The 16,240-nt window shown below is 41.4% G+C and overlaps 1 protein-coding gene across 1 annotated transcript; it reads right to left on the bottom strand.

The window, feature by feature from the left end:
• Positions 1 to 4,577: 4,577 nt before the first annotated feature.
• On the bottom strand, positions 4,578 to 12,226 carry lhfpl2a (LHFPL tetraspan subfamily member 2a). The gene is made up of 2 exons (XM_031734322.2): positions 11,791 to 12,226; positions 4,578 to 5,675 (listed from the first exon to the last, which is right to left on the bottom strand). The coding sequence occupies exons 1-2, from the start codon at positions 12,206 to 12,208 to the stop codon at positions 5,419 to 5,421; spliced, it is 675 nt and encodes a 224-aa protein (XP_031590182.1). The 5' UTR covers positions 12,209 to 12,226; the 3' UTR covers positions 4,578 to 5,418.
• Between the last annotated feature and the right edge of the window lie 4,014 nt (positions 12,227 to 16,240).

Genomic DNA, 16,240 nt, shown 5'->3' with positions numbered 1-16,240 from the left:
TCTGGAGGTAGTTGCTCACCAGGACCAACGTATGTTTGGGTTTGTTATTGTGTTGGAAGACACAGATCGGTTCTCTTTCAGAATCTTCACATACCTTTGTTTCTTCATGATTCCTTCCACCCTGATCAGGTTCCCAGTTCAAGGAACACTGAAGCATCCCGACAGATGACACTCCACCGTGTTTCACTGTGATGATGGTATCCTTGGGTTCTACACCTCTCCATTGTTTCTTCTTCAGAAGTAGAGTGTTTCTTGGTCTGTAAGCTCACAGTTCATTACTGTGCAGGGTTTAAGTGACTATCTGTTTTTGAGGCTGTCATTACCAACTTGGCTAAGCCATTCGCTCGTGTCCAAGCAGTTGTTCTGGGGTCTTTAGACACATCTCTCGTGAGTTTTCTTTCCCGAGTCTTTCAAATCTTTGGCTTCCTACTTCTGCCAGACTTGTTCTGCGCTGTGTGACTCATTCTTGATGATACTTCTTCCTTCAGTTCTTGACACTTTGAAATGCTGTGATAGCTTTGTACATCCATCTCTTGCTTTGTGAGCATCAACAATTCTTTTTCTCTAAACTGAAGTCTAAAGTGATTTCTTTTGTTTTTGGCATGATGAAAAGTGACAAGTTTTTATACTGTGTGTAAATTGGAAGATAACCCTCAGTTTTAACTTGGTTTTACCAGCTTTGAGCATTGCAAAGTTAAAATTCATCATTGCACAGCAGTGGTTTGTGCTGTGGCTCAATAAAAGGGCCATTTCTCGGGAGGCTAATAATATTGACCCTAGTAATTTAATTCTCTTAGTCCTGTTAATTTATGATTTGTAATTAAAACTAATTTAGAAAAGTTATGTTGAAAATCCTTTGCGCTGTTAAAAAAAAAAAAAACCCAAAAAAGTATATCTTAATATATTAAGCATGACCAAATTTTCAAATAATGAGTATTAACTACTGGCTAAAAGTATTAGCTGAGAGCTGAAAGCACCAAACTTCCCTAAAAACTTTGCATGATGTCATTAAGTACATGGTCAACTGAAGCACAGCATGAGCACTGGCTGTGAGTACAAAATCCCCACCCACCTGCAAACCTTTTGTTACTGAGAGGGAACCAAAGAGAAGAGAATGATGCCATAAAAGGAGAGGAGGTATGGTGACCAGGTGCTGGGTTATTAGTATTCCTGAGTGGGACTTTTAGTGAATGGTTTATCCTGCAGGTTAACATTTCACCATCTTGCTGCTTATGGTGAACCACAAATACGCAGATTGTGGATTATAAATGAAGCCTTCCAAAAATTTAATATTTTTTCCTGTTTTGTCAGCTGTTTGTGAATTTTACAAAAAACAAAAATCTATCTCACAAAGAGACAAGTGATGGATTCATCCCCACAGAAATCCACTCCAGCTAACAACAGTTTTAAATGTTTTTTGGATTTTAAAAAAAAAAACCCATTGCATTAAAGTTGCACAAAAGCTCGGTATAAGTTTTAACCCTCAGTCAAGCAAAACTACTTCAGTAGAGTCCAAGAATAAGACTTGAAGCTGGAAACGATCAGGGAAAAAATGAGCTTGCACTATCTGCCGAAAACCAGATGGGGTCAGTATTTATCAAAGGATGTAAAGATCAGAGTCACCTCAGAGTAAATATGGGTAGAGTGACTTCCAGCCAACAGCGTCAGATTTTGTTTTACAAGAAGATGAGTTAATTTAAGAGGTACAAACTGTAGGCAGAAGAAAGGGGCCACATCTGAGAAAGACTTTAAGATTATCAATAAAATAACAACACTCAGTGTAGTACTAAATATGAAGAGGCTAAAGGAACACTGTTTCACCGTGTTTAACAATTTAGGATTATTAAAACATTTCGGACAGAGATCAGAGTTTCAACTTTTTAAATGCTGAAAATCTAATAGCATGTTTTGTGAAAATAAAAGGGAAACTCATATATCAAAAGTGAAACACTGGGGAAGACAAATCATTTCAAATGTTTTACTAGAATGAACAACATATACTGAAAGATGCGCGGAAATATGTCTCCTAAACAAAGACATTTGAAACAGTTCTGACCTTTATAAAAGAATTGGACCCAACAGAGAGTGAGTCAGAATAATTGTTTGGTTTTTGTGTGTACGTGGCTCATCTGTGAGTCCTTAAATGTTTGCTGGAAACCAATTCATTGTTATGTGATTGAAAAAATAAGTCCCCTCGCTCACTGTAAAAATGTAAGTAACATTTGCGCCTCTGTTTCAGCTTCACTAAAGACTGAGATGCTAATTCGCACTGACATAGGTCTGACTGACAGCTAGCTGCTCAAGTGGCCGCTTCATTAGACCAAATGGTAACGACTCAGTGCATATAGGCATGTAGACCTGGTTAAGATGACCTGCTGTATGCCACAGCCTACCTGAATATTGTTGCTGACCACTATAATTAAAAAATATACCCACCAGTCTTTTAATTCTTATAGATGATGATTTTAAACAACAATTTTCAAAGAAAAACTAGCTGAAATCATCTCCATCCATTCCCTTGAATGCTTTTATGAAGTTGAAGATGTCCTCCAACATCGGCGACAAGTTGCTGAGTCTGAAACGGATCTATGTGAAATAAAGCAGGGCGACACTCTCGCAAAGGAGGAAACTTTTAGCAGACCTTCACTGCCAACAGGAAGGGGCACAGAGGAGGAATAACAGCCATTCTTTAATGCATTTGAAACATTTTCTAGGAGTGTGTGAAAACCCAGTGTGCTGTTGGCTGCTCTGTCCGTGCTGTCACATGGGCTTCCTCTGACTGTCAGCTGCCCCTGGATGATTTCAGTTGCGATATTACTTCCAAAAAATTAAAACAATGAGCAGAACGTGACTAATTAGCTTCTTGGAGCTGAGTAAAGCAGCAGTGAGGGAGGTTTCTCATTACAAAGCACCCTTGTTAACATTACATATAGGGACAGGAACAATTATCGATATAAAAACAGTTTTTTGTGTGTGTTAAGGTAAAATCTGACATCAGTCCAGGCTTTTTCAGTTTTAAATTTGAACCAGATTCTCAGACAATCATGTGTAAGTCCCTCGCTAACATGAGTTATCAACATGTGAGACTGAAATTTTTCTCTTCCTGGTTTGAAAGGAAACAAAGCTCACAAGTTCTGGCTCTTTTCTTTAAGTTTTTTTTCCCCAACTCGAAAGGAAAATGAGAAGCAAAAAAGTAAAAGCCTGTGGCAGCAAAGCAGGCCTGACTTTCTGCTGCGCTCTTCAGATTGCACTATTTGTCATGTGCCTAATCTGGAAGTCATCAAGCACTGTATTTAGTTTGAGCTAAGTCTGAAGTGGAGGAAGGGAGCCACAGGGTTGAGCTAGAAGCTTCTCTGTAGTCCACATGGAGGCCGGGACATCTGTGGAAGGAACTGCAAATACACTCAGGTTGAGTGCAAGTATTGGCATTCAGTGGTGGGGGAGGAAAAGGGCCAAACAGATGCTAGAGGTGAGAAATGTGTTGTTGTCCATTTAGCAGCTGAAAAAAAGGCTGTTATATCCTTTACTTAAATGAAAGTGCTAAAAGAGAATAAAAACAAAAACTTAGGTAAAAGAATTATGAATGACTCAAAGTATAACAACTTTTTAGTTTGTTGGACTGGATACTTAGCATTCTGCGACTGAAGATGCTTAAAGTGGAGCTAGTTTTGCTAATGTACAATTATTTTACTTAAACTGTTTCCTATGTAAGTGTCACATTACAGGAACAGTTCAGACCTCTTGAACAGTTCTTTTCAAAATTTTAAAACAGTTAAATTGTATTAAGGTTCAACGTTTTTGCATTAAGCACATGGTAAATACAGACTAGGTCGCTAACTGTATGCTAGTAGTCACTTTTGCTAAATCAGGTCATTGAATTGGGCCTTTTGAACATGTTTTTTGTGTGTTTTACCTTTAGGAGCATTTTAATGCACTCGTCTCACAAATAACATGGCTTGCTGTGGATTAGTTTGCTCTAAAAACTTGTTCGAGAAATCTTGTTGATAAACAAGCTTGCTAAAGGTGGCAACATTCATCCTTTACATACAGTCGATAGTCTTACAAAATTAAGTTGTTAAAAAAATACCCAATATACCATATATTACCATTTTTAGAAACAATATTACTTTATACATGATAATGAATCCTAGACGCTAATCGAACTGGTTTATTATTTAACTGTATAAAATATATTGTTTTCTTCTGCAGTTCAGTAGATCAGAGTTCTAAAGAACATGTATTTCAAAGCTATACTTCACTAAATGTACTTAGTTACATTACACCACTGAAAATGAGGTACACACATGGAGAGCTGAGTTCTGCATCAGTGGAAAAACTGATCACCCACTGGCTGGAAAACACACCCACCCCCACCTCAAGGGCCAAACCGAGGTCTCAAGCTGGCTGCTCCACTTGCTGGGCCTCCTCCTCCCCCCTTCCCCACAGCAAGGCTCTCCCTGGATAGGAACTGAAACCAAACTTCTTTTTTTTCCTCTGTTTTGTTTGTTTGGCAGAAACAAATGGGAATAGATAGGACACTCTGTATGACTCGACACACTCCCTGAACCAGACGTTACTTAACAACAGCAATACTTCATTTATTTATGTGTCCTCATCATTCAGTCCATGTGCACAGATTACAGGATGTCTGCTGAGGAGGACCAGACACTTCACAGGCCACTGGTTAGGATTAAGCTCACTTCATGTTAGGATTTGACAAACAAAATGCACCGAGGAGCCTCCTTTTGCTTGTCCTTGTGCAGTCCGTGTGAAGAATCGTTTCCACCGATACATTTCAAGGGTCTACAAACACATTAATTAATAAAATATTACATTCTGTAAGCTCTAAAGAACATCCACTCTGAGCTAAAGGCCATTTATTTTTATGAGCAGTTTATTCTGACTGACTAGTGGTTCCCTTGTTGACAGTTAACAGATCCAGGTTTATTTTTTTAAAGTTTTTTTTCATAGTTTTTTTTTTTTTTTTTAAGGCAAGAGTGACATCATCAGCCCAGCCTGGATCAAGCTGACCATCATTCTGCGATCATAACTATGTACAAAATATATATAATCACGCTTATTTACAGAACATGTGGTAACAGACAATGCCTCGCAGGGCATCCACATGCTTAAAATGAATACAATAACAGACACAGCACCTCTAGTGGCAGAAAGACAAAGACAGACACTTAGAAAAAAAAACAAACAAACTTGGCACTTATAAGTTTCTCCCACTTCAAACAGAAAACTGAGACAAAATAAGAGTCAGTATTAGTGGTAAACAATGAATGGGCCCTCAATTTCACAGGCCAGCTTTTTTATTTCTGAATAGGCAGAAGAGGGCCAGATCATAAGTGGCACATCTCTGCCTCATCCTTCTTCTCTCCCCCCACCTGCACAATAAGTGTTATCTGAGCTTCACAGGAGGCAGATCAGGCTCTTGCCCTCCTCGATCTCCTCCTGAACCTTATCGCTGGAGGTGGCGATCTCAGCCTGAGCAGAGAAGACAGCGCAGACGAAGGTGAGCACAGTGCCACCCATGGCGGTGTAAAAGGCCCAGCCCATAGAGCAGAGACCAGCGCGGTACGGCGCCGCATCTGGTCCGCAGTACAGCTGGACCTTGTCTGAACCCCAGCCAGCAGGGTACAGCATCAGACCTAGGATCAGGAACAGACCTGCAAGAAGGGAAACAGATAAAAGACATCATAAGTCAAGTGTTTGTAATGAAATCCAGCATACGTAGCAGCCCAGTGCTTATTACACCTTGAAATACGGTGCGCTTCAACAGCAGAAGAGCTTTTAACTCAAAGCAGACTTTCACCGGCTTTTTAATTTTAATCCTGCACACTACAGATGGAAATCCCAAATTTCCTAAGCTAAGCAGTAACGTCATGATGTACGTCAGTAAGCGAACACATCATATCAACAGCTTAGGATTCATTTCAGAGACAGACTAGCTTTCACAGCATGCTTGTATCAACGATTCTTTGAGCAAACACACACAAGGATGCAGTTATTTATGAATAAGCACGCAGGCAACACAACAGAGAAGGAATAGCAGTTAGCCTGCACAACACTCTGTGACAGTGGTGTCAAGAAAGATGAGTTTTCTTTACAAAGAAAGGCTGCTCTTATTACCCAAAACACAGCGTCAGCACAGCTCCTTATCTTGGCCAACATTCAGGCCTCTTGCTCAGATGACTTTTACAATATAGAACAGCTGCAATCTTAAAAATGTCTACACACATAAATAAAGAGGAAAAAAAGGCATCAGAAATACTTCTGTGCCAGCTGAACTTCATCCACGAGAAGCAGCTGAACGCACATGGAAAATCTAGCGAGTGGCTTTTGAGTGAAGCGTTGTTTTCAATGTGAACAATTAACCTAGGAGCGCCACGTCATCTCGTCTGCATGTTTATAAATCCGTGCACATGTATAAACAGTTTCATAACACATTGTCAGTATTTGTCCGTGATTCTAATCACATATGGTTAAATATGATTACAGCTTTGTTTTACTGCATCTGTTTATGCAGCGGCCAGGGTGCTGCAACGGTAGGAGGGACGTCTGCAGGTTTGGACACATTCTTGTCAAGACTTTTTAAATAAAATCTAAGGGACGGCATCAAGAAAATCCATCAAAGAGGACACGATAAAGCAGTGACTCCATAAACTGAATGTGGATTCACCAGTGCATCGTGAAGACCTCCTGTGTTCTAAACATGTATTAAGTAGTGCTTGCCACATGGGTGCTAAGTAGGTGAGGGTGAAAGTAAAGTGTCACTGTTGCAAGAGACTCGGGCCGATTATTTTTTTGAATATAAAAAACATTTCCGGCCGCAGCGGCGTGCTGGCAGCCAAAGCATCCTATCGGGACACAAAGAAGAAGAAAAAGTTTAAACTGGCAGAAATGATTTCCTGTCTGATGTATGACAGAAAGACCTCTCAATCCTGTGCACAAAGCAGAGACGAGATCAACAGGATAAAAGTAGCCGATGGACTTTCCCGCCTGGCCCGGTCACTGGCCGACCCTCCGGCGTCCTGAGTCTTAGTGGAAGGAGGTGGGGGGGGGTCGCTTCCTGTGTTACCATGACCCACTTCTACCACTCTGCCTCTTCAGCTTGGCTTCAGCCCCTCGGCACGCACGGCTCATCTCATAGATGGAAAGGCAACCTTCGTTCTAAATGCAGCACGAAGAGGTTTGCGTTGTTTCTTCTGCTCTGCTCTCCCATGACAGCGGACGAGGTCGGATGGCCGGACGAGGAGTCTGCCTTCAATCAAAGCTCAGGAGGAAGCATTTACAGTAATACAATTACTGACAATAAAACAGCCAGACAGGGAATGAGGATTTAGCTCTCTTTCAACAAGCAGGTCCTGTTAGCTCTGCTCCATAAAAACCTCACGTGTAGCCTGCTTCAAGTCTAGAGGAGAACATGCCTTTTCTCTTCTAATCTCTCTTCCTCTTTCTTCCTCCTCCCATTCTCTAAAGCACCCAATATCGTATTAAACAGGGAAATGAAAACTAGGTCATAAATTCTTTCCACATGTTGCTGCCTTGCCCTAACGGCCAGACCGGCTCTGCTGATGGATTGAAGGCATGGTTTTAATTCACAACCCCACCCCTCCAAAGACCCCCACTCCACACACACACACTCATTCCCATTCCACCTTCAAGCTGGACCTTCTAACCTAATATCCCAGTGTGCTCCACCCTATTCTCTCTGCACTGGCTTGCATCTCTGTTCACTTCCAAACTGTCAGTTCTGTCTTCAGTAAGAAAGGTTGTTAGTTTGGTTTTAAAAGTTGTTTACCATCATTATGAAACATCCACACCTCCGCTGTAACCACAGGAAAAGCTAATCAGTGCATGGGAATCACATCCCTTATCATTCAGGGCTGAGAAGTCTGCTTCCTTCTTTTATGTAAAGTGATATCTCATGTGAAAGTCATCATTACTCAACAGCACAGCTTAAATTCCCGCAAGACGCTGCTTTATTTTGTTTCTCCTCCAGCCTGGAGCTTAGTCACAGTCACCGATTAAACCTGTTTAAGTTTATGGAAGGTAATAAAAGTATTTGACATAGAACGTGCAAGAATCTAAGACAGTTTTATGGCCCTGTTTGTTTGCCGTTCTACCTGTAATCCCTTTCAGCGTGAGTGACGATGAGTGAGAAAGTCATTTTAGTAAATGTACAGCAAGTTTAACTGGGGTATAACAAGTCTTTAGGGCCCCTAAAATGTGTGCCTGCAGGATGCAAAGTTGAACCCGGCTGACCTTCAACAGGAGTCTGTCTGTTTTAGCTATCTGATCGCATAAGGTGAAAGGAATGACTTGAACTTCTCCTGAAATCTCAAAACCATCTGAGCTTAAACTATTTGTCAGTTTAAATTGCATCTGGGACACTGTGGCCATCAGAAAGGCGTTGTATAAAAAAGACTGCAGAGGCTGAAGTACAAAGTCCAAGTGACATCAACGAATGTGAAGACGAGGTTAATAGGCTTGGGAGTCCCTCCAGTGCAATGACGTGACCGTCTCTGGCAAGAGAGTTGCAATCTTCCTATCTGAGGTCAATCATTTCCCCAAACATCTGCCGTCTGGCTCCAGTTTTCTCATTACCAGAGGGTCGGCACGCATTGTGGAAATAATGATAGTAGAAAAGTCGGTGTGGTAGCCTTGGTGACGGATATCAAGTGATTGTGATATCATTCACTGGCCTCGTGAAAAGTGGAGTAGAAGGCTGTAGAGCACAATGGCTGACTAATGTAGGAAGTAGTGACACTGTTAGGCAGTTGACCATCTCCTCTCTCATCCTGTGGCTGAAAACAGTGCTTCAGAAGCATAAAAGAAACTCTCCCGCCTCCTCAGCTGTTTGATGCTTTCCTCGCCCCCTTTCCTCTTTCACATCCTCATCCTCTCAACAAAGAGGAAACTCAGGGGTGCATTTCTCCCCTTTTCTTTATCTCAACCATGTCTCCTGCAATCCGAGGTCTTAAAATGTAAATAGAGGACTTTATGGTTATGTCACACTGTGCTTTGTGGGGCCATGAATCCACTTTTATAGCTCACCTGACATATGACCGTCAATCTGGGCTCAGTGTGGAGGACGGTTTGTTTTTCATCACTCTTTGGAACATAAAGAGGTGAAATGAATGGATTCAATCCAATAATTTAATATACTTCTTAGTGTAAACTGTAGTTTATCATGCTTGTCACTAATGTGTGTCATGGGGAACAAATTGAGCGACTCCTTGGTGACTAGCATTCCCTAGGTAAAAATGTGTATGCCCTGATAAGCTGGCGAGTGTTTCCTGGCAGTTGCTAGCCTGAAATTGGCCACAAACAGGTATACAGTGCTGCACCCAAAAACGTCTTGCCATTACTTTGGTGACTAGTAGGCTGCCACAGTTGAGAGTAATTTCCACAAAACTAGTCGATCTCTAGTCCTGTGTGATTGAGGCATCTGGAATGCTACATGTTAAAAAAGCTATGAAACATTTATTCACCTCTGTGCAAAATCAAAGATCTACTTTTTCAAAAAAATTGTAACTAAGTTTGAATGATATATGACCAACTTATTCTGAACTGCATATGAACATGTCACAAAAAGAAGTCTGAGAGGCTTAGCAAATGTTCAACTGCTTACTTAAATGTGTACCCCACCAAAATTCTTTTGAGTCTATTAATTACCACTTCCTTGTAGACTTCCAAAGTGGGTCTTTAGTTGGAGTTTCCTTGCAACAACTAGTCTAGTTATAAACACATGTGGCTTTCTCATAATGGCAGCGGATGGAAACAGACATTCATTTTGCATTTACTCTAACCTCAATCTGTTACTGAAAACTGTTTGAACTGAACATCAGCTGGAAAGCAGCATGCAAGGATCTCAGGAAACAATCTTTAATGCTAAATCCTAAATCCTGCTAGCAAATGCTGTTTTACCAAAATGGGAAGCAAACTTACTTGTCACCCGATCACTTCAAATTGCAACAGTTTTTATTGTTAAACTAATTTAAACTGATTTAGGGCCATTAAAAAACTAAGCTCGAGTCGCTGAAGGACTTAGTGATGGGTCAAATAGGTACTTGGGAGTAGGGAGTTCTGTTTTGTTTTTTGGGGTTTTTTTTTTATTTCTGTAGGCTTTCAAGATGACTTTGAAATGTTCATTTATTTTCAAGCTGAAAATAGTATAGGACTGACTTTTATGTATGTTATAAAATCAAGTAGTTCTGCCACGCCGCCACCTCCTCATATGTAGAAAGCTAAAGAAAGAATGACTGGCAATACAAATAAAAAGTAACTGTTTTGAGAATATTTGGGAAATACCCAATGTCTCACCCTATGACAGCTTGGACAAGCTCCTGCCCCCCGTGACCCTGAATTGGATAAGCAATAAGCAGAAGAAGATGGAATGGATGGACTTTTAACAAAATGTAATAATATAGGAATATAATACAAAGCCCAGCTGGTTTGAAGGATTTCTGCTTGTTCAATATGGCCTATAATAGCCAGAGAAATCAATGTTTAGTTCCTCAGTATCAGCAGCATAATACATTTAAGACAGCTGACAAAGAGTTATCTGTCTCCTATACATCTAACTCATTGATCATAGGTGACGGTTATGCCACTGAATAGAGGCATTGGTAAATGAATGTTATGTCCTAAATACACATTGAGCAACTTAATCTTAATGAAAAGAAATGCATTCAAAGGAGCCACCCACTGGCTGAATGGATTTTCCTCTCTCAGGTCAGCAGGCCTGCACAGATCTGAGGGTACAGCTTGGCTTGTCCTTCTCTACACACCCACCGTTTCTGTTTGGGCCTCCCACAAATAAACAACTGTGGGGGAGGACAGCCATAATCACCGGAGAGCTGAAGGCTACACTCTGTGAAAAAAAGATGAGGTTCAGCGAGCATGATCTCATGGCCTCCTCCCTTCCATAATTCACCACAGCGAGTCAAAGTGGCCCAGGATCTGACCTCATGTGCACAGGCACAGACACAGAATGCACAGCCGTCACACATAAAGAGAGATACACATGCGTACTCGACCCCTTTGGAGACCAGAGGAGTGTCAGAAAGCTCCAGCTGACTGCGTGAAGAATAAATATTTGGGCGGTAGTTGCTCCAGTTGATGACAAAGAGTTACCATGCCCTTTAAACTTCTGCTTGGGTTAAGGCTAACTGAGGGTTCCACAAGAATAAAACACATAATTCCAGCAGTGGGAGTTGTGGTGCTCATAATGAATGTGTTTAACTGAGAGCACAGCGTTTCATTTACCTTGATGAACGGTGGACGCCGCAGGAATGAACAGAAACAATACGGTTCAGATGAACAAACTTTCTTTCAGATTACAAAACTTGAACACGTATTTCTCAACTCCATGTCCTCAGTCTAAACTGACTCCTCATTAGGTACTAGAAAAACAAGCGCGAGGAAGATTAAAGTTGTTCAGTCACAGTGTTTTGAAGGTTAACTGAAAGCCAGGCATTACAGAAAGCAGATAAATATTTGTTAAATATGGCTTATATGTTCTTTGTATCACTGATGTGAAAAGTAAGACAGACCTAGTTTACTTTCTCGCCTCCAGATCTGGTCAATCATTGCCAAAGTGTGGATGTCAGATTTTGCTTTCAGAAAGTTACTGCCCATAAAGGTGTGTGCTTTTCTAAAGCTCTCCATCTATCAAACAGATTTGAGCATCTGACCAAAAACCAGTATGGGCTCCAAACCTTTCGAAGCAGTGTTAAATATCAAAACTGTTTTATATGAATTGTGTGAGCATCTCACCTGCAATTCCCTGCAGCAGTCCACACACATTAAAGATGCTCTTCTTCATGATGCTTTGAAAACACATGGTGAAGACGGAAATGAACGCCACAGCACACAGCAACAGGATCCCTGCAGCCAGGAAGATAGAAGTAGCCTGCCAGAACCCGCTGGCAATCTCTCCAAAGTGGACTGCATACGGTCCGCACAGTATTCCCCGCTGAAGGTGAGGTTTTATACAGCGACCATAAATGCCTAAAGTGGGCCTGTAAGCCTCTCCGGCTGTGGGGGTCCCATGGGGGCCGAAAACTGCATTGGATGCACGGGGGAATCCAACGAGCCAGTCGGTGCTCATGAAGGCAATGAGCTCTCCGAACGCGGCAACAATACTCAGCAGAGTCCACAGCATGGAGCGACAGGTGACAATAACATGGCACATGCTGACGGTGGCTGGATGGCTCCCTCTGTTGCGATTTAAGACCTTTACTTGCTGAGAGATGAAAAGCTGGATTGTAGATAGAAGGTCCTCAAAAGACAGAGAGCTAAGGTTGTGATCCTTCTGCAGCGAAGACGCGAGAGCGAGTGAAAACCCTTCAGAGGAAGAAGAAGGTGACACCGCTGTACACAAAAGGTTCAGGTCAATGATTCACAGCCTACTCCTTCTCTGTTTTTCTCTCCACTTCTCTCACTCCTTATCTTAACCTGGTGTTGTCTCAGTACAGCAGGTTCCTCCTCCTTGAGCTCACCCTCCTTCTGTCGGTGCGGTCTTCAGACTCTTATTGTGCTTGGTTTTTGGTGTCTACATTGTATTGAAGTTGTGTTCCCTGAGCCAGCCCGCTGGCGTCACATCAAACACACCTAAAAGATAAAACAGGGAGGGACAAGAACAGGGTTAGTGCTTTAATTGCACATATAAAGGCTCTAAGATGATCAGTCATTTCTGCTGTGCTTGAGGAAGTGCAGGTCAGAGTTACGCCTCCCGGTTTTCCCATCATATTTTACAAAAGCAGGAGTGTGGAGGATGAAAAGAGTGTGCAGAAGGAACAGAGAAAAGAGGAAGGGAGGCTCCTGGTGTAGATCTTTAAGAGGAGGTCTAATGAGTTGTGAAGAGACATGCTCGTTTGAAGTGGGGCTCATTCGCTGTGTTTATGTTGAATGATTTGTGATCAGGCCACAGATCAGGCTCTGCACTCCCTGTAAAGCTTTGTGATTGAGGCAGTAAAATTTTGTGTGTTGAAAGTGTTGAAAAACAGAACATTTCTATCTATGCCTGTGCTCGTTTGTGCATATGTGTGTGTGCTGTGGGGAAAGAGGGGGAAAGGTTAAAATAGACTTGGAAAAAAGAGGAATGAGGAGCGGATGCAGACGAAGAGAAAAACAAGCCCGAGGCCTCTCATCAAGCAGCCCACACAGCTGACCTGGGGTCAGTCAACGGCTGATAACGTAACGGCCGTCCGGCTGTCACATGACCACTGATAACCTCAGTGGCAGCAATTCTGCAGAGTTAAAGATGATACAAACAGGAAGCAGCAGGTGGTCCCAAATGCACATCTGGCACAGCACATGGATGAAATATACACTGCTACTCAAGCTCCAAACCTCATGCATGGGTGTTTCCATTTGAAATCCTCTATACTTTATCACAAGCTATAACTAATTGGCACATAAAAGCCTAAAGTTTAATGCACATTAAAAGATTATTATAAATAGCATATGTTCTCTTGAAAAAACTTATATACACTTCATAATTTTGAATTCAAGACTCATAGTCATTCTTTATAATGTGGTCTTACTACTCAGTGGATTAATCTGACTCTTCTTCCACTAGCAATAATAGTTGAATTTTCCTATTGAATTCTCCATTTATCAATTTCCGAAAGCGTTTTTAGATGAGCTATAAACTTTCTTCCTGTTAAAAAGAACTTCTTACTTCCTGCTATCGCCAAGTTTTATTTTATTGCAAACCTTTTACCTATCACAATTACACTGCAATAAAACCCTTTTCGGCTGAGAGATATCATTAATTCTACTACACAGAAAAAATGGTTTCCCTACCCAAGGCTGTAGGATCACCTACAGAGAGTTTTTGTCTAACAAATGTAAGCAGGAATGCCAGAAAAGATTAAAAGGAGCTTATATAGGAGCTTTTAAGTATTTGTGCTCATGTTATAAATACAGCTCTAGGTTAAAGCTGAGAGTTGTTTCTTTTCTTTGAGGCTTTTTTCTGCCATGGTTTCCCTGCTGCCTCTGGGGAGTCTGTTAGTCATTCTCCAACCAATGTTTGGCAGAGCAGCAAAGGGAGCCGGGGGCCACTGTTGACACGTGTGCCGCCCGCACTGTGAGGTTTCCATTGCCCAGCCCTTGGAGTGCCCTTACAGAGAGGGTCGGGACAGACGTTCGTCCCCTTGTGGTTACATCCCGTTGTGTAACACTCAGTATGTGTGTGTGTGTGTGTGTGTGTGTGTGTGTGTGTGTGTGTGTGTGTGTGTGTGTGTGTGTGTCCGTGTGTTTGTGTGTAAGAGCCCATCACAAACTTTGATCTTTGTCACCCTGGTGAGATATCAACAGCGGTTCGCCTTCTTCCACCCCCCTGTCTTTTCCAGTGGAGAAAATGAGCCAGATCTGTGGTCCTTGTGTATGTGTGTGAGCTGACGTACAATATGTTTGGACTGTGTAAAGCAGATGAGATCATAAGAACAGGCACAGAGAGCTGCTTCAGTGGAGTTGGACCAGAGTTAGTTTTATGAATCACAAACATTTTCGTTGCTTCACCGTGAACAATTGCGAGAACATATGCACACTCATACAATTCACTTTTTTGAAGAACTCTTCCCAGGCCTTAAACTGATGATGTCTCTGGGGTGTTTTCAATAATGTCTGATGTAAAGATTTAAGAGTTAATGTTTGACTCTAACGTATTTAGAGTCATTTCCTAGCTAGTTGCAAAGACTATTTCTTCCCTGACCGAAATATTGTTGAAAACACACTGGAGCTAAAAGAAAAAAAAAAAAATCTAAACCAGCTGGAAAGTGTTTGAAGACCTTGAGCCTTAAACTTTGACCTTGCTCAGCCATAGTGTGTCTGCACCACATGCCTCTCAGTTGCACAAAGGCAACTAGCAGGTTTCTATGTCTGTGAAGTTTCTTTGAATTTTGGTACTTAAACAAGTCTGGTTCAATTAATGCACCTGGTATTTGTGACAATATATACCCAGACGTCTGCTTCCTGTTCCCAGACAGACAGATTTGAGCAGGTATGAAGAACGCAGGTTTCCCAAGCTAGAGTGGAGCATGGTAGTCCATAAATGTGAGGCTTGAGGTGGATTTATGATGTCTTTTATACTCCCAGAGTAACCAGGCAGGAGATAGAGGATTATTTGAGGATCAGTTTACATAAACAAAAGCGTTAACGGCCCTCAGACTGCACCCGCCACGATAGTGACACCCAACACTAATCCCCATCTACAAGACTCACTGCATCTGACACATGCTCCCATAAAGTGTGAGCAAGTAACCAGCTGTTAGAAAGAAAAGGAACTTCTCCAGAGTTGCATCTCAGTTGTCCTGCAGCCATTAAATATTGTGCTTGTTGAAACACATTAACAAATAAAGAGGAACACGCCTAAAATGCTCATGATGCCAAAGCCAGTACGCTTCAAATCTACACACAATCACATCAGCATACCTACATATGACATTTAGACCAAAATACACTTGGACGCAAACCAAATTTTAACTCGATTATGTCTACTAAATTCCATAGCATTTAACCTCAAAGCTATGGAGACACACTAAAAAACACAAAAAAAACTCATGGTGTAGCTAGAGAACAAAGTTAATGGATTGTTTAAGTCACTGAGCATCATCCTCTTGAAACCATTAATACCAATGATATTTTATTTCTACATTTCTTCCCTTCAGCTGGCATCATTCAATCTTTTCTTATAATTTCTATGCTGATGACATTCATCTGTGTATGTCTTTTATGCCTCACCAGTTGGATACGTTGTCCACCCTAGTCCAGCGTTTACCCAGGATTAATGATTGGCTCTCTATCAATGACTTTGTTTTAGACACCAACAAAACTTCATTTTGTTTAACCCGTAAACTCTTTGTTTGAAAACTTGGAGTAATATCTGATTCCTCTCTGGGTTTGACTCTCATGAAAAAAACGTTCTTTTTCCTGTTTTTCTCATTTAAGGAACATTTCTAAATTGATCTTTGGTGGAACTAGAGGAACATATTCACACATTTGCCATCACAATTAAGATTACTAACTTGAACAACTGATCTCTTTCATGCATCCAAACGATACAGAAAGCTGCGACCAGACTATTAATACGTTCACATTACAAAGAACTAAACTATTTAGTCCATCTTTATATCAAACACACTGCTACTCATAGTCTTCTATGAGAAGCTCAGAATCTGCTGGTCATTCTACATACAAGCCTGAAGACTAGGGGTGGACT

This window comes from Oreochromis aureus, linkage group 7, assembly GCF_013358895.1.
Source record: "Oreochromis aureus strain Israel breed Guangdong linkage group 7, ZZ_aureus, whole genome shotgun sequence".
NCBI lineage: Eukaryota > Metazoa > Chordata > Actinopteri > Cichliformes > Cichlidae > Oreochromis > Oreochromis aureus.
The sequence above is the reverse complement of the archived record's forward strand: the minus strand, read 5'-3'. Positions and strand labels throughout refer to the sequence as shown.